General features: G+C 42.0%; 1 protein-coding gene and 1 pseudogene across 2 annotated transcripts in view; one reads left to right on the top strand and one right to left on the bottom strand.

The window, feature by feature from the left end:
* Window positions 1–1910: 1910 nt before the first annotated feature.
* Window positions 1911–25278, bottom strand: part of ATG4C (autophagy related 4C cysteine peptidase) — an 86042-nt gene continuing 62674 nt past the window's right edge. For both annotated transcript variants that reach the window (XM_075557092.1, XM_075557100.1), the window contains exons 8-11: window positions 23348–23426; window positions 22606–22682; window positions 18264–18383; window positions 1911–3199 (exon numbers count right to left, since the gene is read on the bottom strand). In XM_075557092.1, coding sequence (XP_075413207.1) covers window positions 3032–3199; window positions 18264–18383; window positions 22606–22682; window positions 23348–23426 — 444 coding nt within the window. In that variant the 3' untranslated portion in view covers window positions 1911–3031. The remainder of the gene's footprint in view (window positions 3200–18263; window positions 18384–22605; window positions 22683–23347; window positions 23427–25278) is intronic.
* Window positions 3936–9091, top strand: LOC142429008 (septin-10-like; annotated as a pseudogene).

Below are 25278 nucleotides of genomic sequence, written 5' to 3'. Positions count from 1 at the left end.
AATCGAGGAAAGTGTACCTCGGGGTTGTCTTCTCTCACCATACTCCTTCAATCTGCACGCTGAGCAAATCACCCGAGAAGCCGGATTATGTAAGAACAATGTGGCATCAGGATGGGAGGAAGGCTTATTAACAACCTGTGATAGACAGATGACACAACCTTTCTTCCTGAAAGTGAGGAAGACTTGAAGCACTTGCTGATGAAGATCAAGATTGTAGCCTTTAGTATGGATTACAACTCAATGTAAAGAAGACCTAAATCCTCACAACTGGATTGACAGATGACATCATGCTAAATGGAGAAAAGCTTAAGATTGTCAAGGATTGTATTTCGATTGGATCCATAATCAGTGCTCGTGGAAACAGCAGTCAAGAGATAAAAAATTGAGTTGCATTAAGTAAATCTCCTGCACAGGCCTCTTTAGAATTTTGGAAAGCAAGGATGTTTCTTTGAGTACTAAGTTGAGTCTGACTAAAGCCAGGGTATTTTCCACTGCCTCATAAGCATGTGAGAGTCAGACATTGAGTAAGGAAGACCCGAGAAGGACAGATGCATTTGAGTGGTGGTGCTGGAGAACACTGAAAGTACCATGGACTGCTAAAGGGCAACCAACCTGTCCTGGAAGAAATACAGTTCCTTCTGAGATTTCATCTCATATACTTGGGACATGTCAGGACAGACCAGTCCTTGGAAAAGGACATCATGCTTGGTAAAAGAGAGGGGCAGCAAAACAGAGGAAGGCCTTCAAGGAGATGGATGGACAGTGGCTGCAGCCATGGGCTCCAACACAGGACACATGGGAGGCTGGGGCAGGGCGGGGCAGGGTTTCATTCTGTTGGGCATAGGGTCGCAGTGGGTGGGCACTGGCTTGATGAACAACAATACACACACACTATTCTAATGCTAGTGATTCAGTTTTGTTACTGCCTGCCCAACAGTCGATCAGCACAACGACTGGCTATGCCTCTGCTAAAGGGGAATTAGTACCCTATCTCAATTTTCATTTGTTCACAAATATTAGTATCTTTGGCGTACATACTATTATGCAAATGTTTCTGGCTATAAATTATGTGTTTCCAATCATGAGGGTGACTGGACTATAAAATCCCTTTTGTTTATATAATGCTTGAAGTGTCGTAAAAATCTGTGCCTCTTCCCAACCTCAACATCATCCAGTTGTCATTTCAAAATCCCCTTAAGATGACCTCAGGATATGCTAAGAAAACCAGTCTTCTGTAAGCAGCCTGTGTAGTCCTGGTGAGAACTGTAAGTTACCAATCGATGATGTATGTATATGTATGGATTGTGATAAGAGTTGTACGAGCCCCTAATAAAATGTTTTCAAATAAATAAAACAGAGTTACCAATCGGAAGCTTGGGTGCTCGTTTGATGTGTGAATTGTAGACTCCTGGGATAAGCGGCACTTCCTTAGATGAGAATTACAGTGGTGAAGTGAGCCGCACCGCGCTGGCTTTGGCTCCGAACATTGCTTCGACATACCAGCACAATTAGCACTGGACTTAATCTGCCCAGAGGTTATCAAGGGTAAAGGAAAATTTTGGATTTCAGACCATTTATTTCACTCCAGCAAACTATCCACACGGAAACATGTCAAACCTGGTTTTCCTCATCAGGCATATTAAAGCAACCTGGCCACGCTGCTCCAGTTTTGCATGCAACTCTTAACAAATCACCTTTCTGATAGGAGCGATCGATGACTCCACACGATCCACAGTCTTGTCTTGAGAGTAAGTCTCCTTTCCACACTGCGCCATGGAGGTGCCATAACGAAAGTTAATAGCTTGCTTTTAGAGAAACAATACTATTTGCTTTCACTATAAGTACACAGCCTGCATTTCAGACATTGCTGTTTCAAAGAGAAGAGTAAAAGAACCCCACACTAAAATCAAAGCAAAGGCACTGCATATCCTTACATCTTTATTCAAGTTTTTATTTTATAATCCTGCTTCAATAACAAACCTGGTATTTTTATACCACAAATTGCCACTAAGTCACACCTAATACACTTAAGGCAGATTTGCCTCAGAGGTGGCCTCCGCTTATAAACACCACTACTGTGATTTACACTAATAGCAAAAATCACATAGAGGACCAGCTACTGATGCCTTTCTGGGTACTTATCTTTAGATTTAGAAACTGCGTAATAAGTAGGGTTCCCATAAAATTGTATTTTTGAGATAGAAAACAAACACTACTCCTATCATTGGTTTTTATCTGGTGTGATTGGATGCTGTTACTATTAATAATATAATTTTTTAATTTGTGGGGAAAACCAATACTTTATATTCAGGTCTCACAGGAAAGTTAACGGCAAGTACAAGTAACAGTCATTATAAAATCATATTGCTAAGTATTACTTTAACTCACAAATCTGTTTATGTAATTGTATGCATATCACAGCTAAAAATTACCCTTTACTATATCAAACTACAGCCCAAAACATCCTTTTACTTCATCCACCACCATAGCAGGCGACTCAAAGCTCCCTGCTTTTCAGACTCACAGGGACCCTGCGGGATGGGTGGAATGGTCCCTGTGGGCTCCTGAGACGAGAACTCTGAAGGAGGAGGCAGCCTCCTCTGTCCTTTGCACAGTGGCTGGTGGTGTCCGATGGCGGACCTTGTAGTCAGCAGCTCAACACTCTGCCACACAGGTTCCTCAGCAACCCAAGTGGCAGCAGAGATTCGTTTGCTAGTCTTCTTGTCATTAGTAACAGCTGAAACTTTCAAAAGTACGAAGGCTTGTACTTAAAGTATAGTTATACTTAGCAGATTTCTGGAAAATAGAAATGCAACCAGTATTTATTAGAAACGAAAACCCATTTGATCAGTTGTCGTGCAGAAAAAAATATCTTTAACATTTACATACTTCCACATGATATTTTTTCCAAGAACATATAAAATTAAGATACTTGAGAAAATAAACCAGTGTCAAATATACTTGTTTCTTTCTCTTCATTTCTTTCCCCCTTCAAAGGAGACCTTCTCATCAAATGCCAATGTGTTCATCGTTACAGCAAGACAAATTCTTCTGTGCTGAATCGTTTCAATCGCTTCTTTTCATCCTCTGAGAAAAGGTCTTCCTCATGGGCTGTGGTAGCTGTAAAATCATAGTCTCTGGAATGACCATTCACAAATGTAAATAATGGATACTTCTCCTTAGAAGAAACTTGCAGCATCTGGAACAGAAATACAGAAGACTCCGTTATTGGATGCAATAGACTGCACAAAAGATCGTAGAGCAGATCACCCAAAGTCTAATGAGGGATTAGTGTCAGAGCCTAAATCATGAGAATCTGGTTTGCAGAAGGCTGTGGGTGACAGTGGGAGCCAAGATTCAGTTGTGGGATCAACATAGGAAATCCGCCTCCGTGAACAGCTCTGTCCACAACTGAGGGATAGGAAGGAAGTGGTCACTAACCAGTGTTTTGGAGAGATGAGTATAGAAAAGCAAAGAAGTAAATCCGACTTGAACAGTTAAAATCTTGTCAGTTGATTCCCCCACCCCCACCCCCTCTGATGCATGCTAAACCTGATTTGCTTTTCACCATTTTTTGTATTTTTTGGTCTCGTTTGTTTTCTTGTGTTTCTATTTGTTTGTATTAGGGTATATAACAGAGGAGTTAGGTCACTGGAGGTCGCCCTCTTGAAGTTGTGTTACATGTTGTTCTGTGCTTCAGTGTGTGAAACCCAGGATTGATGAGCCGACAGCAACAAACAGAATAAGAGTTTCTGGGAGGGGGTAAGAACTACAGTAGTGATGGTAGTCAATGTCAACAAGTCCAGGATGAAAAAGAATGCTTAGAAACCGACTGGGGTAGCAACTGTGCAATTCTGCTTCATGTGACTGAACTATGGAGTGATATGTATTAACCCCCAATTAATAATAAAAAATAGTTTTTAACTACATGGCAAATGCATATAGCATTTATTGAAATGCTGTATCCTTTGCTGGGTATATCTTTACAATCAAGCGGCTATTTCAGCCTTGAACCTCTCTTGCTGGGCCCCTCTTGCTGGCATTCATCTGGTGCTACCATTGTAAATGTTCTGGCTACAACATTTAAGTTAATGACCATTGCATAGCTTCTTGAGAGCTAAATACACGTCTCTCAGTAGTCCACTGAAGAAGGAGCTGCTCACTCTGCACCTCCCTCCCTCTTCTCCTCGACCACCACCCAACGCAGAGCTCCTGCTCATCTGAATTTGAGGACATACGACCAAGTTGCCTTCTGCTTCTTTTGGTAGACAACGGAACAAAATGCTGCCGCTGCGTATCATAAAGTGCTGTCAAAGACCCCTGATAGCTTAATACAGAAAAAGCAGCCTTAGACGCTCAGTTATAATCTCAAGTCTGCAATTTACCGCTCCATGACTTAGGTAAATCACTACCTGAATATCATCTATAAAAAGGAAATAAAGATATCTAATCTTCCCACCACTTCCTAATCTATTTAGGAAGATAAAAACAGATCATAGAAAAATAGACAAACAACAACAACAAAACCCAAACTCAATGCCGTTGAGTCCATTCCGACTCACAGCGACTCCATAGGACAGGGGAGAAGTGCCCCTGCAAAGTTCCAGGATTTTAAATCTTCACGAGAATAGTTTTTCTCCCAGGGAGCAGCCAACAGATTCAAACTACTGACCTTCTGATTAGCAACTTAGTTTGTTACTCACTATATCACCAGGGCTCCTAAGTAATATATGTTAGAGTGAAAAATAATAGGTTTGATCTTTTCAAAGATTCCTATATTTGAAAAAAATATTAGACTGAAGTATTTTTGCAAGAATGTAGTCAACATAAAAAAATGTTCATATACGTGGTATTACTCCCATATCATACTTCACACATTTCCCTCTAAAGTTAGATCACACAATCTGGAAGTAAGAAAAGCAATGGCTAGATTCTTATGGGGACACCGATAGCCTGCATAACCTCCAATGTTGTGGGGTCACTTGTAAGCCAGCAACCCATTTTAATCTCTGCACTAAAATATGCTCCAAAGTTCAATCAATTTTTAAAAATCAAAAATTTTAAGGAAATGTGTTTTTTACACCTGGCAACATTTCTATTGGTAAACAGGCAGTAAACGAAGGATTCTGCCAGGAATACATATGGTAGCTAACTAAAAAAGAGGTGGGGAAAGGAAAAAAAATTAAAAATAAATGGGTAGCGGGGGCCACAGGACACTAACCCACCCAAGGGGAGGGTATTGCTTATATCTCCATAGGGAAAGAGGGACCAGACGTCAGCCCAGTGCTCCAAGGTGTGAATGCAGCATGCCGGCGTGGAGTAGGGAACCAGTGGAGAGGTCTGAGGTGCCAGCTCCAATCCCAACTACGTGGACTCCTGCCCCTCTCCCCCGAATAATTTATTTCATAGAACAGCACTGAATCTGCAGCTCCGGGAGAGGGACACATCTGATCGGAGCACACAGGAGCAAATGAAGTGGGAGAAGGAGAGAGTGGAGCATATCCTGGCCCACCAGGCCTTGAGGACAAGTTGTCTCTGTGAGCAGCCAGTCCACAGAGAGAATCACATGGCCAGCCCCACTATGAGACACGACATTCCTCACTGACCCATATCCCTACAGGGGACAACACTGGAGACAATGTGGGAATTGTACCCGATCTGATCCCGCCACACTGAGGCAAAACACTAAGGGGTGCAACAGAACAATAAGGGAATGGAGCAGCGAGGTCCCCAGGGAATGCTGAAGGTGGACTTTGGGGCAAGGGCGTGGTGCCCCAACAGACTGGACTGGAAAACACCCCTAAAAGGCCAACAAACAGTCCTTGAACTAGCGACAAGCTTTTCTTTCTTGTTATGTTTTGTTCTGTGTTTTTGTCATTGGTTTGTTGTTATTGTTTTGTTGTATATTGTTGCTTGGTTTTGCTCAGTCTTGTTTTTGTGCATGTTATTATCTCCGCAGGTCTGTCTAAATAAGATAGGCTGGATGTACAATATGGAGGAGAAACAACAGGGACCGACAGTTCTGGGGGACATGGAAGAGGGGGAGGTGGGGGGAAAGGTAGTGGTGTTAACAAACCAGGGACAAGGGAACAAAAAGTGATCCAAATGGTGTTGAGGAGGCCTGGTAGGGCATGATCAAGGGTAATGGAACCAAGAATTACTGAAACCCAAATGAAAACTGAACATGATAGTGGGACAAGAGGAAAGTCAAATGAAATAGAGGAATGAGCTAGGAAGCAAAGGGCATTTATAGAGGTCTAAATAAAGGCATGTACATATGCAAATATATTTATATATGAGGAAGGGGAAATAGATCTAGTGCATATATTTATAGGTTTAGTATTAAGGTAGCAGAGGGACATTAGGCCTCCACTCAAGTACTCCCTCATTGCAATAATCCTTTGTTCTATTAAACTGGCATTCTATGATGCTCACTTTCCCAACACAATCACTGAAGACAAAGTAGGTGAATAAGCAAATGTGGTGAAGAAAGCTGATAGTGCCCGGTTATCAAAAGATACAGTGTGGGGTCTTAAAGGTTTGAAGGTAAACAAGCAGCCATCTAGCTCAGAAGCAACAAAGCCCACATGGAAGAAGCACACCAGCCTGTGTGATCACGAGGTGCCGAAGGGATCAGTTATCAGGCATCAAAGACCAAAAAAATTATATCATAGTGAATGAGGCGGGGGAGTGTGGAGTGGAGACCCAAAGCCCATTTGTGGGACACTGAACATCTCCTTACAGAAGGGTCTTGGGTAGGAGACAAGCCAGTCAGGGTGCAATGTAGCAACGAAGAAACATACAACATTCCTTTAAATCCTAAATGCTTCCTCCCGCCCCCACTATCATGATCCCAATTCTTCCTCATAAATCTAGCTAGACCAGAGGATATACACTAGTACAGATAGGAACTGGAAACACAGGGAATCCAAGGCAGATGATCCCTTCAGGACCAGTGGTGTGAGTCGCGATACTGGGAGGGTATAGGAAGGGTGGGTTGGAAAGGGGGAACTGATTACAGGGAGCTACATGTGACCTCCTCCCTGGGGGACGGACAACAGAAAAGTGGGTTAAGGGAGACATCAGACAGGACAAGACATGACAAAATAATAATGATTTATAAATTATCAAAGGTTCATGAGGGAGCAGGAGCGGGGAGGGAGGAGAAAAAATGAGGACCTGATGCCAGGGGCTTAGGTGGAGAGCAAATGTTTTGAGAATGATGAGGGCAATGAATGTACAAATGTGCTTTACACAATTGATGTATGTATGGATTGTGATAAGAGTTGTGTGAGCCCCTAAGAAAATTATTTAAATAAATAAATAGATTTTTTAAAAGGACAAAAAAAGGATTGTGAAATGTTTATTAGTGACAATATATCAACAGTACTCCTACATCACTAATCACAATGAGTTACATATAATTTGTTTTTAAAAGGCCATTTCAGGGGTAAGGAACTCAATTCACCCACGTGTCAATATCAACCTGAAGGATCACCAAAGCTCAACATATTACATTGAGAGCCCATCCAAAAATATGGCTAATACATGCCAGATCGTTGGAGTCCATTTTCTACATTGCTTTAAAACTGTTAGTGTAAAATAAAATTTTTAATTGAATGGGAAGGAAGAATTTTAAAATACCCTAGTAGATAAGAACTGTGATAAAAATTAGATCCTGTAATTCATACCAAAAACCAAACTCACTGCCATGTGTCAACGTTGACTCGGCCCCTGTGGGTTTCTGAGACGGTCACTGCTGACAGGAACAGAAAGCGCATTCTTCCTCGCGGGGAGCCACTAGTGGCTTGAAATTACAGCCCACGCAAGTAGTTGCCCAACGCGTAACCACACCACCACCAGGGCTCACTGTTCTCCTTAATTTACACACTGGTCAAGTTTACAACCTACCAAAGCAAAAAGGAATAAAGAGAAAGGGCAAAAACTTGGGTGAAACTGGAATTGGAAAACCAACACTGACTGACATATTATTTAATACCAATTTTGAAGGCCAGGAATTCTCACATTTTTTTTAATCCGAATGTTTGACTTAAGGCTCAGGCATATGAACTCCAGGACAGTAATGTTCGGTTGACGTTGACCACAGTGACACAGTGGGATGTGGCGACCAGATAAATCAAGAGGAGCGCCATCAACCAATAGTCAACTACACAGATGCTCAGTCGGAGGCCTATCTCCAAGAGGAGCTGAAGGTTAAATGTAGTCTCTTTAACAACCATGATTCTCGCATCCACCTGTGCCTTTACTTCATCTCACCAACTGGCCACTCGCTAAAGACACTTGACTTCTTAACCATAAGGAGCCTTGACAGTAAGGCAGGTGAACATTATACCGGTGATTGCCGAAGCAGACGCGATTTCTAAAAGTGAATTACATTACAGGAGGTTAAGCTCAAGCTCATGAGTGAACTGGCTAGCAATGGTGTCCAGATACACCACTTCCCGACGGACGATGAAGCTGCTGCTAAAGTCAACTCTTCAATGAATGCGCTTTTGCCATTTGCTGTTGGGGGAAGCATGGATGAGGTCAACGTCGGCAACAAGATGGTCAAAGCTTGTCAGTACCCCTGGGGCATTGAACAAGTGGACAACGAGAGCCACTGTGACTTCATAAAGCCCCGGGAGATGCTCGCGTGCACAAACATGGAAGATCTGCGAGAACAGACTCACACGCAGCACTATGAACTTCACAGACGTTGCAAACCGGAGGAGCTGGGCTTCAAAGACGTGGGCCCTGAGAACAAGCCTGGCAGTGTTCAAGAGACCTATGAAGCCAAATCCTGGAGAGCGTCAAAAGAAAGAAGATGAGATGAAGCAATGCTTGTGCACTGAGTGAAGGAGAAAGAAGTCATACAAAAGGAGCGGAGAAAGAGCTGCAGGCCAAATTTGAACACCTTAAAAGAATTCACCAAGAAAAGAGGATGAAACTTTAGGAAAAGAGAAAACTTTGGGAAGAAGAAACAACTGCTTTTGCCAGAAAGAAAGCTACCTCTGAAATATTCCAGAGCCGGCCTTTTCTTGCAAGTGGCGGCAGGAAAGACAAGGATAGGAAAAACTCCAATTTTATCTAAGACAGCCATTCTAGGAACTGCATCACACAGAAGATCGTTAAAAGTAAAAGTTATTTAAGAAATTTTTTTTAAAGGTATGCTGGCCTGTCACCCATATTTTATAGACGAGGGGACTGACATAATGAGGGGTTGGGTGACTTCTGGAAGGACACACAGTTGATAGTTTCTGACAAAATTGGGAGGGATCTGAGCACAAGCAAATTGGTGATGACGGCCGATCTCAATTCAATGCAAACAATGTTGTTTTTGGTTTTTTTTAACCAGAGTCTTTCTAAAAATGGCAAAGACTGAAGGAAAACCGTTAAATTCACTGCTTTCATCATGATAGTACAAAGAGGGTTCACTATTCATCACAAGTACTCAGGAGGCACTGTCCGTGGAAAAGCACGCTGTGTTGGTAAAGCAGAAGGTCAGGAAGAGGATGAAGACCATCAAGGTCACGGACTGACACGGTGCTGGCAACAGCAGCCCTGTGCTCACACGTCACCATTGTGCGGACGGTGCAGGAGCGGTGGTGATTCGTTCTGTTGTGCGCCAGCCGCTAGGAGTTGGCATAATTATTATTTACATTCCATAAGAAAGCTGATGTCCTGAAAGGTGCCATGTGTGCCCAAGGTCGCAATGCCACAGGGTGGTGGGCCTGAGACGCCAACCCGAAAGCTTTCAGGGAAACATAGGATTCCACGCAGAGGCACAGACGTCTGCTGCCACACTGGCTGTTTTAGGAGTGAAACACCACCTCCCAAGTTCACACGCACGGGCACGTGCGCGTGAGAGGCAGGGAGACCCAAGGAAGATAAATGGAAAAGGATAAACTAATGGCCCCAAAATTCAAAGGTTAAAGGAAAAATATCTAATCCTTGAGCACTGTGTGATTAGTGCACAAAATAATGGAGGTATAATAAGTAATAATGTGAACGTAGTATAGGGACTTAAGGGGAAAGGAAAAACTATGGTTTAACTGGAGAAAACAGTGTGGAGGCCACATCTGACCACCCACGGCTTCAGCAGGGAGAAGAACCCCACCCCACACCCTGCCAAGACCACAGAAAGAGTGAGGCAGGCCTCAACCCTCCATCCTTCTTCTCCCAAATTCTAACACCAGCCATTCTTCCCAAGGCACTCTGCTGCTCTGCTGAGTTCCATAGTCCATTGCAATGGCCACCCAAATGCACAGACAACCCTCAACGATCAGGGGGTTTAGTATGAGGCTAGCAGGTTAACACAAGTCAGGATCAGAAAACATTACAGATACAGTCTTTGATCCACAGCAGCACCTCTCCTCAGCCAGCAGCCAAGTCTCTCTGTCTGGTCCTCCGCCTCTCAGCTGCATGGCCCCTGGACCTCTGCCTTATTCTCAGGGTCAGGAAATCCATCCACTATTCTGTCTCACCGTCTCCTGGTCTGGCCTAAGCACTGTGGCTCCTCTGCTCTAGTGTTTCTGGCCTTGGCGGGGCATGGTCTCTGCTGCCTCCATCATTTCAGGCAATGGGGGATTTTGAACATGCTTTGCTGGGGCTTCATCTTCCTCGATGATCCCGGGAATTGTCTCCCTGCTTTGGAGATAGCTCATTCTGATATGCAGAGGAATAGCAAAACTGACCAATCCCCAACGAATCCTCTACAACTTATTAGCATGGCTCCACCCAATTACTTGGTAGGAGTGACAGCTATATTTAGATGAGGCTCCTTCTGACCTACCTGCACACTGCATACTTTGAAGGCGAAGCAAAGGCATATGCTGTTGGACCAGACACATGGTTGTGGGACAGAGGACTCGGGACTGACCCCCGGATCAAGCACATGGAAAAACAGAGGTGCAATTTATACAATAACCACAGTCTTTTCATTGGCTTATTTAATTTGCCATTATAATTGTGGAGTCCCCGTGTGGTGCAAACATGCGGTGCTACTAACCAAAAGATTGGAGGTTAGAATTTAACCAGAAGTGCCTCAGGTCAAAGGCCTGGCAGTCTGCTTCCAAAAACTCAGTCACAGAAAACCCTAGGGAGCACAATCTGCGCTGACAAAAATCTTAAGAAAAAAGAAATCAAGAAAGATCAGAGCAAGATGACAAAAAAAGAAAAACCCTTTCAGTTCCTTAAAGAAAATAACTGTGAACATAGAATTCTAGACCCGGTGAAAGCTTCTTTCAATAATTAAGGCAAGCTCTTCTTCCCTTTCTTTCCCAGACAGCTCACATCTAAGTCCAGCATATGCTCTGGGGAGGCAGACACTTCCCAGGGTAGGAGAAGCCGCTGTGGCGGCACAGAGGGGTATATCTCCTTCATCAGTGATCAGACAAGGGCCCAACCACCACATGTCCACGTCTAGGATGCAGTGAGAGGTGCACAGCATCTTCTGTGACGTACCTGACGAGGGCGCGGGCCTAATGATCGGGAGCAGGTATCCCACAAGTTTAAAAAAAAACAAAACAAAAACCAAACTCAAGGTCATATAATCCACAAATTTATCACAGTCGAGTGAAAATCAAGGAAAGATGAGGAAATGTTCAAGATTAAGAGAGAGTAAAGATCCATAAGGTTGTTAATAAGCCTTCCTCCAATCCTGATGCCACATTCCTCTTCATGTAAGTCAGTTTCTCTGATGATTCGCTCAGCATAAAGATTAAATAAATATGATGTGAGGATACAACACTGATGCTCACCCTTTCCTGAGTTAAACTATGCAGTGTTCCCTTAGTCTGTTCATATAAGTACATCTTGAGCTATGCACAGGTTCCCTTGAGCACAATTTAGTGTGCTGGGATTTCCATTCTTCTCAAGATTATCCATAGTTTTTATGATTCACATAGCCGAATGCCTTTTTCATAGTCGATGAAACCCAAGTAAACGTCTTCCTGGTTTCAGCCAAGAGCCACCTGCCATCAGCAGCACTATCCCTGGTTCTTTACCCTCTTCTGAATCTGACCTGAAATTCTCGTGGCTCCCTACCAATGTACTGTTGTACCCATTGCTGGATGATCTTCAGCAACATGTTGCTTGCATGTGATATCAATGATATTGTTCTTCACGGTGAGAGCATTCTGGTGAGCGCTCTTTCTTTGGAATGGGTAGAAATATGAGTCTCTTCCAGTCCGGGGCCAGGTAGTCGGCTTCCAAATTTCTTGGCACAGATGAGTGAGTGCCTCCTCAGCTTGATGAAACATTTCTATTCCGTCAATCAATTCCTGGAGCTTTGATTTTGGCTAATGCCTTCCGTACCACTGGTTTTTGCTGATATGCTACTTGATATGGTTCTTGTTTTTGAAACATACAGCCAACAAAGGGTGGCATATTCAGGAATTCTAAAGAATGGCTTGAAATAAAACAACTTTGTTAAAAAAGGAGTAAGAATGGGCAACTAATAACAAGGAGTACAAGACAGAAGAAAATGTTCTAAAATTGAGTGTGGTGATGATTATACGACTCTTCTTAATATGCTCGAACTAATGTACTGTATGATGTGTGAATTATAAGCCAATAAAACTCTTAAAAACATAAATAAGCAATTCACAAGAGAAACCACATAGGCCTTTATTTTGGATTATCAAGATTTATTCCTTGATAATCAAAAACAACCGAACTCCCTGTCATCAAATCGATTCTGACTCATGGTGACCCTATAGGACAGGTCACAACTGTGCTGTGGGTTTCCAAGACCATCGCTCTTTAGAGAAGTAGAAAGCCTCATCTTTCTCCCATGGAGCAGCTGGTGGTTTCCAACTGCTGACTTTTCGGATCATAACCCACGCCAATATGTAACCATTACACCATAAGGCCTCCTATAAACCTTGATAAGACACTCAAACTCACTAGCATCAGAGATCATTCACTCACTGCCAACGAGTCAATGCTGCCTCCTAGCAACCCTATAGGACAGGGTAGACACTGCCTCTGAGTTCTGAGACAGTAACTCTTTAGAGGAGTTACTCTTTCTCTCTCTGGTAGCTGTTGGTTTGAACTGCTGACCTTGTGGTTTGCTGCCGAATGTGTAACCACGATGCAACCAGAGCTCCTTAGCATCAAGGATACTACATGATAGAGGTATGCGATATATATACACTATATGTGATACATATAACAACCATATCCATGAGGCACGTTAAAAATTTTGCAGCCTGAAAATATCAAGTGTTGATAAAAATTAGAATCATTATAAATGTCCACACACTGCTTGGTATGATCGCTTCAGAGAGCATCTGACAATGTCTAGCCACCCTAACGGGGAGAAGGATGAACTTGTTCGCTCCTGAAAAGATTCCGTTTGAGAAACTCTAAGGAGCAGTTCTGCTCTGTTCTCTCGGGTCGAGATGAGGGGGAACTGACTTGATGGCAGGGAGGGAAAAGAACGTAGCAAACCCGAAAGTCCTGCACCCCAATAATTCTACTACTGTGTGCCACACGCTCAGGTTGTAAGTAAAGGAAGATTCTTATCCATAAGTTGAAATTTAAAACTGAAGCAGACTCGCTGGCCATCAACCTTTTGAAAAAGTATAATCAAGTGGTAGCATATCATACAATGGACTACAAGTCAGCAGTCTAAACGAATAAATTAGACCCACAGAGATTGCTAAGGATAAAATTTCTAACTCAATGGTAAATTAAAAAGTCATAAAAGGATCTATGTTTCTATATAAAGAGATCACAGAAAACAATATATGTTGTTTATGGTCATCATTGTTAGCTGCTACTGAGACAGCTCCAATCATGGTGACCCCTGCCCAACGGGGTCCTGGGGCTTCAATCATTGATTTCTCATGAGGTCTCCCTTCCTAGCTTGTCTTACTCTGGAATCTTCACTGAGAGCTGCGCGGCACTGCAGCCGCGTGCAAGGCTCCGCGGACGGGGCGGTGGCTGTGCGCGCAGAGAACGCACGCATCAGGCGGGAACCAAGGACTCCCGCACGGAAGCGCGGAATTCCACTGCTGAATTACACAGTAGGTTACGGGTTAAAGTGCGCCCCTCTCCTGTCCAAATATGTGCTGCCAATCCTGTCCCCTATATCTGGAGGCGGCTTCCTTTGTTAATGAGACGGGATGAGCACAGGGAACGTCTTGAGTGGAACTCCTCTGAGATATAGAAAGAGCAGACGAAGCTCGGAGGAGAAGCAGCAGGCAGCGACGGGGAAATGGATGCCATGCCATGCCATGCCACAGGGAGACCAGCAAGAACCAGAAGCTGCCCTCAGAGCTGGCAGACACCGCGCACCTGCCCCTCGAGCAGGCACCCGGAAGAGGGGCCTCCTGCCTCCGAAACTGCGACAGACAGATGTGTTTATTAAAGCCGCCCACGTGTGTTTTCTGTATGACGGCACGAGGTAACTACGACTGCAGGTGTGTCACACGGATTCCAGAGAGCGGTTACCTCTGAGAGGGAGAGAAAGGAAAGGGTTGGAGAAAGGTAAACACACTCCACTAGGTATGCATTTTTTGCCCCGTATGTACAATGGTAGGTAGCACAGGGTATCCATTAATCCCTATATTTTTATATGGCTGGAAAAAAGTTTTTAAGTATACAAAAATCATCCTGGTGCTGAAGTTCAAACTGCTTCCAGCCTAGCATAGGGGACCGTCAGTGGTGTTCCAGCCTACTTTGCTAACCACAGTCTCCCCTGTTCTCTGTCGGAAAGCTTCCCAAGCCTGAGCTACTTACAAACTGCCTTCACTATTTCCGTTACAGCCGCATGCCATCTCTAACAGGAACAACAGGTTAGTTTGGTTTGGGGGTTTCATCATTTATAACTGAAATAGCCTTGCATGGATCCACAATAATTAGGAAGTTACAAGTTTAATATAGCTGTTATATTTTGCTAATATAAATATGATACATATGTAAGTTTTAAAATAAAATACTATCCATCACCATCAAACCCATATCTGGGATTGTACGTACATCAGTGACTCCAATTTGGGAGGCTCCTGAAAGATAACTAGGAGGTCTGGTGGCACAATGGGTACACCTTGTACAGTGAACCGCAATTCAAACTTACAAAACACTCCCGGGCAGAATGGGGAGGCTTTCTGTCCTGCTGAAGAGACCCATGGAGGCAGTTCGACCCTGACCTACAGGATCACCAGGAGTCAGAGTGAAGGGGGCTTTTGGTTTATAAAAGACAGAGGTTGCTGGGCCTTGAGACTCTGATTCAGACAGTTCAAAGATATGCTTTCTGTCCTTGAAGCATCCTTAAAAAGAACACATACACACACCACCAGTTTTGCCAAGCCAGCTCTGAGTTAAGGAAAAGTCGCATGTGTCGGGAGTAAAATGCATTCCCCAGGGTCCCAACGCCTTACTTCTCTGATGCAGATCTCCAAGGCCTGTCCTCTGAGGCACCTACGTGTGGACGCACACCTTCAACGTTTTCAGTTAGCAATCAAACACATCAAGTGTTCTGTACCACCCAGGAAATCTAGGTACCCTGAAAACAAAACCAAACTCACTGCCGTCCAGTCACTTCTGACTCCTGTATCCCTGGTGCCCACAACATTGGATATTTGCCTTTCTCTAGATGAGCTCTGCAAAGCCCTGGTGGTATTATGGGGTAAGCCTTAGGCGGCTGACTGCTAGGTTAGTGGTTCAAGTCCACCAGCTGCTCCCTGGGAGAAAAATGAGGCTTTCATTTCCTATAAAGAGTTACAGTCTCAGAAACCCTGCATGGGGTCCCTTTGAGCTGGAACTGACTGGTGGCCGTGGGCTCAGTTGATTTGTCTGTTTTTATAGGTAAGTTGTGTGGTTTCCTCCCCTTTGCTGGTTACTCCCTCTGCTTAAAGCGCTCTTCCTTCTCACTCAGCCAATCGAAATTAAGCTTCCACTTTAAGGCCCATCTTAAATATCACCATGACAATAAAGCACTGTGACTAGGATGTGACATCTCTCTCATTTCAAAACCCTTCCTTCCCCTATCAATTTAGTCCTACTTCTGTTTGATGCTTATCATATTCAATGTAATACATGTCTATCTGTCTTTATTCTCCAGCCCTGTCCAGAAATACTACCTCAGGGCATAAGCCTTCTATCTTGTACAAAAGTAGGGGTTTTATCTCAGTTGTTTTAGGTTTAGCGTATATTTAGTCATATATTTTCTGGGCTAAACTTCACTAAACACTGAATTAATTTAATACTTTTTATTAACATTTTAAAACTTAAATAGCATAAGGACTCAGACCATTCCTTTACATCACATTACAAAACAAAGATAGCATCCTAGGCTACCTGGCCTCATCTCCAAAACGAGAATACAGTGTTGATTAAATGCAACACTGTTGATGAGAATACAGTGTTGATTAAAACAAAGAGGGAAACAATACTCACCTAAATGCCAAATGCAGTTTTTAAGAAGCAAAGGAAAACCGCCCAACAACAAACTTTCACACAAAAGTATGTGATCCAGTTCTTAAATGACCGAGTGGGTCTCTGAGATTGTTACAACAAGCTATTAGCTTGCAAGCAGCACTCTTATTAAAGCAAAGGTAATTGAGCTGGAAAATTCTCGGTATGCCCACATGATACTTCGATTTGGTTTCTCTTTGCCCAAATGTTGGGTGTCATGTAGATACATCCAGGGCAATAATTTCTAAGTATTTCCCCAGTGTGAACACCAGAATAAACATTTTTAATCGAAAAGCATCATGCTTTTGTCTTCTAATCTGGTGAAAACATTTGGCTTGCTTCTGTTCCCGGAGTCATGTGTGGAACCCTAGCTTGAACCTAGCTGGAAAATGCCTTCAGGAAAACAGGGAAGCGTTCAACCACACACACACACCCCCCCCCCCCCCCCCCGTTAGTATGACTCTCCGCATCTGAATTAGGATCTTGGAGCGCAAACACGGTGCTTCTATGAAGACCGAGAATTGTCAGACTGAATATCCAACTACGCACATTGGTTTCGAGCACTGGAAGGAGACGGGGGAGTGCGTTTTGTTCTCTTCCTCCCGGTTGCCGAGAGAAGGCAGAGGCGCCGCCGGTGAGAAATGAAGGCTGAAGGCGAAGGAAAGGCCCTCCCAGATCTCATTTTCTCCTCTCCTCATTCATTTTTCTGCCACGTCCCCGTTAAACTCCCTCTTTTACATGGCAAGTCAGGTGAATGACATCTAGCTTACGTGCAACTTTTTATTAACTTTTTCACTCTATTTATACAGTAGGAAGATAAAATTCCAGCTTATTATGTCCATTTGCTGAGGAAAATTAGTTGAGAGAAAAGCACTAGTAAGTTACGATCAATATCTGGGCTCATTAAAAATGTCTCAAAATGATTCTACTATTGGTTTAACTTTCCTAAAATAAGAATCGGTAGCTGTTGCTACTAATAAAGATACGTTGCTTCCTACATAGGTCGTTTGTCTTTCTAGCACACTAAGCACGGATAGGTAGCAAGCTCACAAACGCCTTAGCAGGACTCCAGGCCCACAGAAAAGCACAGGTGTGAAGAAGAAGTGAGACAAACCTAGTCCAAAGATCCTTTACGTAGAGAAGAGCAGATTAGGCAAGTTTGTGTAAAGCTAACAACATTGCTCATTTGATAAAGCAGTTCTGAGAAATCTAAAAATACCATTTCTCTTTAAACGAAATCAAAGCAGCAGCCTTTGGACTAACGAGAAATAATACGCAATTTTGTTTGATCAAATACTTCATTAATTTTTTTTCTACCCCTCAGGGATTGCCCTTTTAAAATCCTCTCAAATAGAATTTCACCTAATTGCTAACACATGGCTACAGTTTGCAAAGGGATTTTTACTTCAACAGTGCCACCTAGTGGACCAGTCGGTTTGTTTCAGCAGGTCATTTCAACTCCAACTCAGAAGAGGCCCCTTATGACAGAGTCGAATGGCATAGGGTTCCCCAGTGTTCAATCTGTAGGAAAACCCGCCAGGTCATTTCCTCGGAGAAATAGCCAATGGGCTCAAACCACTGGTTAATTGTAAAATATGCAACCACTGTCCCGCTGGGGTTCCTCCAACCGGTCCCTGGTGGATCCCAATTACAGCAAGCTCTAGGATTCCCCACATCTTTCTATTCTCTAGTTCACAATAGTCCCAACTAACACTAAATTCAAGAAGCAGTCTCACAAAAGTACCATGATTTAGATAGTTATCTTTTGAGAAGCTATTCCTAACCAAAACAACTTGGTTATTTATAAAAACACAGTATTATAATATTTTAAATAAAAGCACCTTGGTGATTTCCTCGGAAGCGCGTCTGAAGTCTTGAACATTTCGACAGTAAAATCCTATTGTACAGCTAGGATCCATTTTTCGAAATGACATCTTTTTGGGAGAAGGGCAGTGGAATGTCTGCAATTTAAATTTTTTTAGATTAATTTTTCTCTCGGTGGTCATAAGTATAAACAAGAATGATTTACTTTAAAGTTGGCTAGCTAGCTTTCCTGAGATCATAAGCATGCTTTTCAAGTCATGTTTTTGTCCCTCCCACTCTGAGCATACCGACATTGTATATATTCAATGTACTGAGTGACTAATTCCCCACCTTTGTTGCATTCATGTCGTTCTGAAAAAGAAAAGAAGCGGGTCAAAGGGGTGCGGAGTTCTAACGCTGGCCGAATGGAAGGAAAGGCATGCTAGTGCACACGGCATGAGCAAGTGTACAGCGCTTACAACCAAGTCAGCCGCTGCTGAGAGTGCGGTGAGGTCTGGCTGAAGCTCAGTAAGGCTATCACCTTGTCAGCAGGCATACAGATTCTCCTAGATATTCCACTGGGAAATGAGAAGACGCCCATTAGGGGTTTTCAGGATTGACAGAAGTATAGAACTGCACACACTCCCAGCCCACTCTTTTATTTTGCCAAGTTCTTGTTTTTCCCCATACAGAACACACTGAATGGAACAGGAGAAAACCATTCTGTCCTGGCCTTGGTAGACCTTCTCCCCAACGTTCCTTTTCCCTTTAGCTCATCCTTTGTCTGGGGTGGCCATGGTGCCCCAATTATCAACTGGCTGGGGGGGGGGGTGCCCCAGGAGATCTAACCTTGCTAATGGGATTTGGCTATCAGCAGTTTGGCATCTTCATAAAATAAAAATTCACTGTAATTGAGTCGATTCCCATGCACAGCGACTCCATGTGCATCTGGACAAAAGGAATAAAGTAGCCACAACTGTGTGAATGCAGAAGTGGCCTGTCTGCGGAGTGGCTGGTGGGTGCAGACCATTTAACCTCACTGCACTGCTTAAAGCTGGCTTCCCCCTCCCCTCCCCACCCAAACGCTGTCCAACACGCCTGAGTTCTACACTAAAATTACAGTATGTGAAATCCAGACTTACTGGAATCATGAAGAGCTGATGAACCCCAAAACTATTGCCCTGAGATAATCTTTAAATCTTAAATTAAAAAATAGCCCCAGGATTGTTCTTAAAACCAAACAGTAGCTTTGCTTAACTAGTAGAGAGTGTCGGTTTGAGCAGTATGCTATTTTATGTTTTGTCTACATGGGATGAAATCGACAAAAGCAACTAGGGAGATTATGTAGATAAGAAAGTTGGGGGGGGGGCAGTGAGTTAATGTTAACGAGGGAAGAAAAACTCAGAACAGGAAGTGGAGAATGGGTACACACCTTGACAAATAAACGTAATCAGTGTCCCCAAAATATACATGCTGTTGAATCAGTATATGTCTTGCTGTTCCTATTCTCAATAAAATTGAAACAACATTTGTATGACGACACGTGAATTTGCGCATTATGATTTTCCCTTGCACTAACCACATACTCTGCTCCTCCGTCCTAACCATGGACTGCCTTGGCATATTCCCACCGCTAGCTCAGCGTCGAAAGATCATTACCTATGTTCGTGTCAGAATGTGTTTGGGGAAAAAAAACAACTCAGTGAAGATAGGTTAAAGATTAAGAAAATGTTCTTAAAAGTCGGCATAGTAATTCAATAGTATATACTAACATACTTTACAAGAAAATGCCTCAAGAATTCAAAATCAATACAAAAATGTATAATCCAAGCATTCTGAACCACAGAAAGGGAGGGTTCAATAGAGGGCTCTATTCGGGGTGCTTAGTATGGAACCTTCAACATAGAAAGAGGCCAATCACGCTAAAAACAGAGAAAGAAACAAGTTGATCTGATTTTTGTTTCAAATAAACAAAATCTTTTAAGTTCAATTTACAGAAGTGTAGGAACAAAAACAAAAGGCATATCCTGCTGAATTCTCTTCTTTGATCTCAAATATTCTGATATCACACTGCTTTCTGAAAGTTGCACAATCCTAGTGAACTCAGAACACTTACTTAAAATCTTAACACTGTGAGCAATTAGGTATTTGCATGACTTGGATAAGAAATCTAAGATTTCTATTTTACCAGCTATTAACTAAGAAGTATTAATTGAAAGAGTTGCGGATAAAAATGTTTTAAGAAAATTGAGATCTACAGGTGGTTTTAAAATGTGCACACAATTTGCCATATCAGTCAACTGCGCAATATCAGTAGCATATTCATAAAATACACAACCAATAAAGCACAAGGCCAGGAACGTTAGTAAACACGAGGCAGTTAAAATACCTCCACTTGAACACTATAAAGTCATAACAAGATAAAAGGCAAAGTGAAATTTTGTTTCTGTAGAAAGACAAAAGCTGTGATCTTTTTATATCACACTTCACAGGAAAGGAAATGATAGCAATGAACTAGATAATCTATGATAAATAACTACATTAAGAAAAAAATTATAATTTCACAGGGACTATCTAGATAGGATGAGATATTCTACCAGCATCTCATATATCTAATATCTAAGCTCAGTATCTTAGCGTTCCATGTATAATGGTTCTGTGCATTAAAGAAGTCACCCAGTCTCATCCAGTCTCATTTTCACAGTGTCTCTTGAAATCGATTCTTTCTTTCCATGCTCACTATCACTACCCTACTTCAAACTTTTCTTAACTTACCCCTAGAATGTTACACAGGCTCTCAACCTTACTAGGCTTGATTGTGTAGATATAAGCAAGATATTCTTTCTCCAGCATCTTCGCAGAATCTCACAATGTATCATAATGACAGTCTCTGTTTACTAGTCAAAACAATTCATGCCAGTCATCTTTCGATGTGTTTGTTTTCAGAAATGGACCCACACATATTTGTGAAGCTGGGAGGATGGCGTAGGAGCGTGCTGCGAGCCACGCTGCTGAACAAAGGTCATTGTGAGCTGGGATCAATTGGATGGCTCCTAACAACAACATTTCGGGTAATGTTCAACTAGTAAGGCCAGTGTTTCATTTGTGTCGCTAGCGATGGCTTGTAGGAGTAAGTCTGGCACAGAAGCAGGAGAAGTGTAACTTACAGAGAGGACCCAGTGCCACGAGAGCAGCACCACGTACAGCAGCAGCAGGACTACAGGGTGGTCCACATGGAGCGATTCTGTAGTGTCTCCCCCAAATCAGTCAACTAGCAAATGTTTATTAATTTGGTCACAAGTTGCTGATATTTTAGTTGAGATAGTAGTGTACAAAGAATCCTATCATGTTCTATAATGTATCTTTCTAAACTATTTTTAATGAAAGTATAGTTTGCCTCTTTTCATACTCTATACTCCCTAACTATTATTAGGCAGTAATATTAGCAAGAAGGCTATTATGAATCCTTAGGCAATGCGCATTCAACTGTTAACCCAACGGTTAGAGGCTTAAATCCACCCAGAGGCACTGAAGCAGACAGGCCTGGCAATCCAGGTCGACAATTAGCCATGGAGCACGGTTTAACTGCCACACATGACTCAGCGCCAACTCCACAGCGTGGGCGTTGGAACCATGCCTATTAGCAAAACCAAGTATAAGCCAGAGTTTCAATTTACAAAATCTAGAGAATTAGGGATCCCTGGAGCTCACATTATTAAACATTAATTTAACACAGACAGGAAAATATCCACTGAAAACACAAGATCGCAGGCTTTGTGATAGTTACATGTCTAACGTACATACTCTACATTTCCTACATAAAAATCTCAAAATGACCTACCTACATAAAGGAAAAGAATAGGTTAAGAAACCAAGCTAAAACAATTAGAAGCCCAACTAGATCCTTAAAAGATACTTAAAATTTTAAAAAATGTTTTAAAGATTCTTAATATTAACATAAAGCAAAATAATCTAGTCGTCTCCCTGAAGTCACTCTGCCATTTTAACATAACTCTATCACGTTCTCTTTGTTTCCTTTTTAAAAAAATAAAAAGTCTAACCTGTTATATTCTCCAGAACTCTTCCACTATCTTTTCTATAAAATCACTTGGATAGTTGATCGTTTATTTGGGGGCAAGGGTATCTAACAAGGTAGAGACAAAGATAAATGAAGTAGGAAGTGTATCATAAATTAAAATTCAGCAACAAAGTGCTTAACCTTTGGCTGCTGTGTTGATCATGGTTTTATAAGTCAGCAAAATATTGACTATTCACTTCTAATTATAATACTATGAAAGCATGGCCACTCCGTGCATCGCTAAATAATGACAGAGTTTGCTTGCTGTGGTCAGAAAACAGTGCCGCTCTTTCCCGCCGTACCTCCAAAGGGAAGTCCTTTATGCTGACATCTACAAAAGACTGGCAGTAATGGGGATCCATGTAAATCAAACTGTCATCTGCAAGGACGAAACAGAAGACAAGTCACTCAAAAAGCACCTTATTATTACACTGCTTACAATCCAATTTCTATGTAGAACAGCTGAAAAAAAAAAGCTGGGAGTAACAGCTTGCCAGACTGATACTCACTGATGGAAACATAGGTTTGCACAGGACAGATTAACTTTTGCATAATCAAATATGCTTGTATAAGCAGAATTTTTTATAAAGTGATGAGACTGTCATTTAATTTTGGGTGCTAAAATTACTTTCACAAACACACAATTATACTCTACAGTTTGCATATGAAAAATGTGTTGCATTACTTTATCCTGACAGGAAGAACATATTGCTTGTCATTTTATCATCAACTAGCACCATGAAAACTGGTTTAAAAAAAAGTAAATATGTAAATAGCAACTGCTACAATGTGACAGCAATGTCTTCTGAAGTTTAGTGACACCAATAAATTATGCCTTGTTTTTGCAATAACAGAAATTAAACATACATTTTACAGAATCTAATTATGTTGCGGACCAAATGACAAATGAGAGCCTGTGGTCGGCCCGATAAACATATAAGTTACTCATTTTGCACTGTTAATCATCCTGCTTCCAGATGATCCTATATTAACTTTCTGGCTTTTCAATGAAACAATGAAGAATTATTTTATCAATTCACTAACCTTGAAATCCAGCAAAGTAATATGACTGCTTAGGTTTGCCACCAATAATACCCACACAATATTCAAGGCTTAAAATTCCCTGCCAAAAGAAATCAGAATTTAGAAGAGAGTAGACAAACAGTAATTATTCCAAATAACCAACCAAATGGTTAACAATTAACAGTTCATCAACTTTTCGCTCGTAGCTGCTACTGTAGCTACACATTTGCTTCCATGCTTTGAAATCGTCTGCCATGTCATTTGTCTTCCCATTTCTTGATGTTTACGTCACTCAAAAGAGCCAGCTACTAAATCAAATAGCTGGATTAGCATGTTAACTCGAAAACATTAGGTAACTGCTATGTCAGCTACAAAAAAACAAAACAAAAGTATTACCAGTTATGGCAATAAAATTCCTGTCAAAAGCTAAAATACTTGGCCTTTTAGTTAGCTGGTCTAGCCTTATTGTGATAACTGTAATATTTTCATCAGGCTTTGGAAAGCTAGAAATAGCTCTTGAACCTTATTACTATTTTCATTGGCTCTGATCCTTAATACCCTGAAAACCAGTGTTCTAATCATCATGGCACTCAGTTGACAAAAATGTATGCTACTTCCCTAGAAATAAAAAGAGAAATGAAAATAATTTAATCCAAGTAAAATTATTATTACTATTATTAGAGTGAAAGAAAATTGAATCTATTAATCATAAAATATCAGGGTTACCTCAATAAGCTATTTAATATATACCCTGGCATCTGGTCTAAGCAGAACTGTAATTGAGCGGGACCAAATAATTCTCTACCTTTTAAAAAAGCACGACCAATAGAGTCATTTAAAACATCCCCTCTAGAAAGTCAAAGGAAATGGAGGAAAGAGCTAGGAGGCAAAGGGCATTTATAGAGGTCTAAATAAAGGCATTTACATATGCAAAAATATCTATATATGAAGATTGGGAAATAGATCTATGTGCATATATTTATAGGTGTAGTATCAAGGTAGCAGAAGGACATTGGGCCTCCACTCAAGTACTCCCTCAATGTAAGAATACTTTCTTCTATTAAATTAGCATTCTATGATGCTCACCTTCCAATACAATCACTGAAGTCAAAGCGGGTGAATAAGCAAATGTGGTGAAGAAAGCTGATGGTGCCCGGCTATCAAAAGATATAGCATCTGAGATCTTAAAAGGCTTGAAGGATAAACAAGTGGCCATCTAGGTCAGAAGCAACAAAGCCCACATGGAAGAAGCACACCAGCCTGATCGATTACAAGGTATCAAAGGGATCAGATATAAGGCATCAACAGAACAGAAATCATATCATAGTGAATGGGGGTGGGGTGCGGAGTGGAGACCCAAGGCCCATTTGCAGGCCACTGGACATCCTCTTACAGAAGGGTCTCAGGGAGGAGACAAGCCAGTCAGGTGTGATGAAACATACAACTTTCCTCCAGTTCCTAAATGCTTCCTTCTCCCCCACTATCATGATTCCAAATCTATCTTACAAATCTGGCTAGACCAGACATGTACACTGGTACAGATAGGAACTGGAAACAGGGAATCCAGGATGGATGATGCCTTCAGGACCAGTGGTGTGAGTGGTGATACTGGGAAGGTGGAGGGAGGGTGAGGTGGAAAGAGGGAACCGATTACAAGGATGTGACCTCCTCCTTGGGGGACGGATAACAGAAAAGTGGGTGAAGGGAGACGTCAGCCAGGGCAAGAGATGACAAAATAATAATTTATAAATGATCAAGTGTTCACGAGGGTGGGGAAAGCAGGGAGGGAGGGGGAAAAGTAAGGAGCTGATGCCAGGGGCTTAGGTGGAGAGCAAATGTTTTGAGAATGATGAGGGCAATGAATGTAAAAATGTGCTTTACATAATTGATGTATGTATGGATTGTGATAAGAGTTGTATGAGCCCCTAATAAAATGATTTTAAAAATAAAAT

Source organism: Tenrec ecaudatus, chromosome 1 (assembly GCF_050624435.1).
Source record: "Tenrec ecaudatus isolate mTenEca1 chromosome 1, mTenEca1.hap1, whole genome shotgun sequence".
NCBI classification, from domain to species: domain Eukaryota; kingdom Metazoa; phylum Chordata; class Mammalia; order Afrosoricida; family Tenrecidae; genus Tenrec; species Tenrec ecaudatus.
The sequence above is the reverse complement of the archived record's forward strand: the minus strand, read 5'-3'. Positions and strand labels throughout refer to the sequence as shown.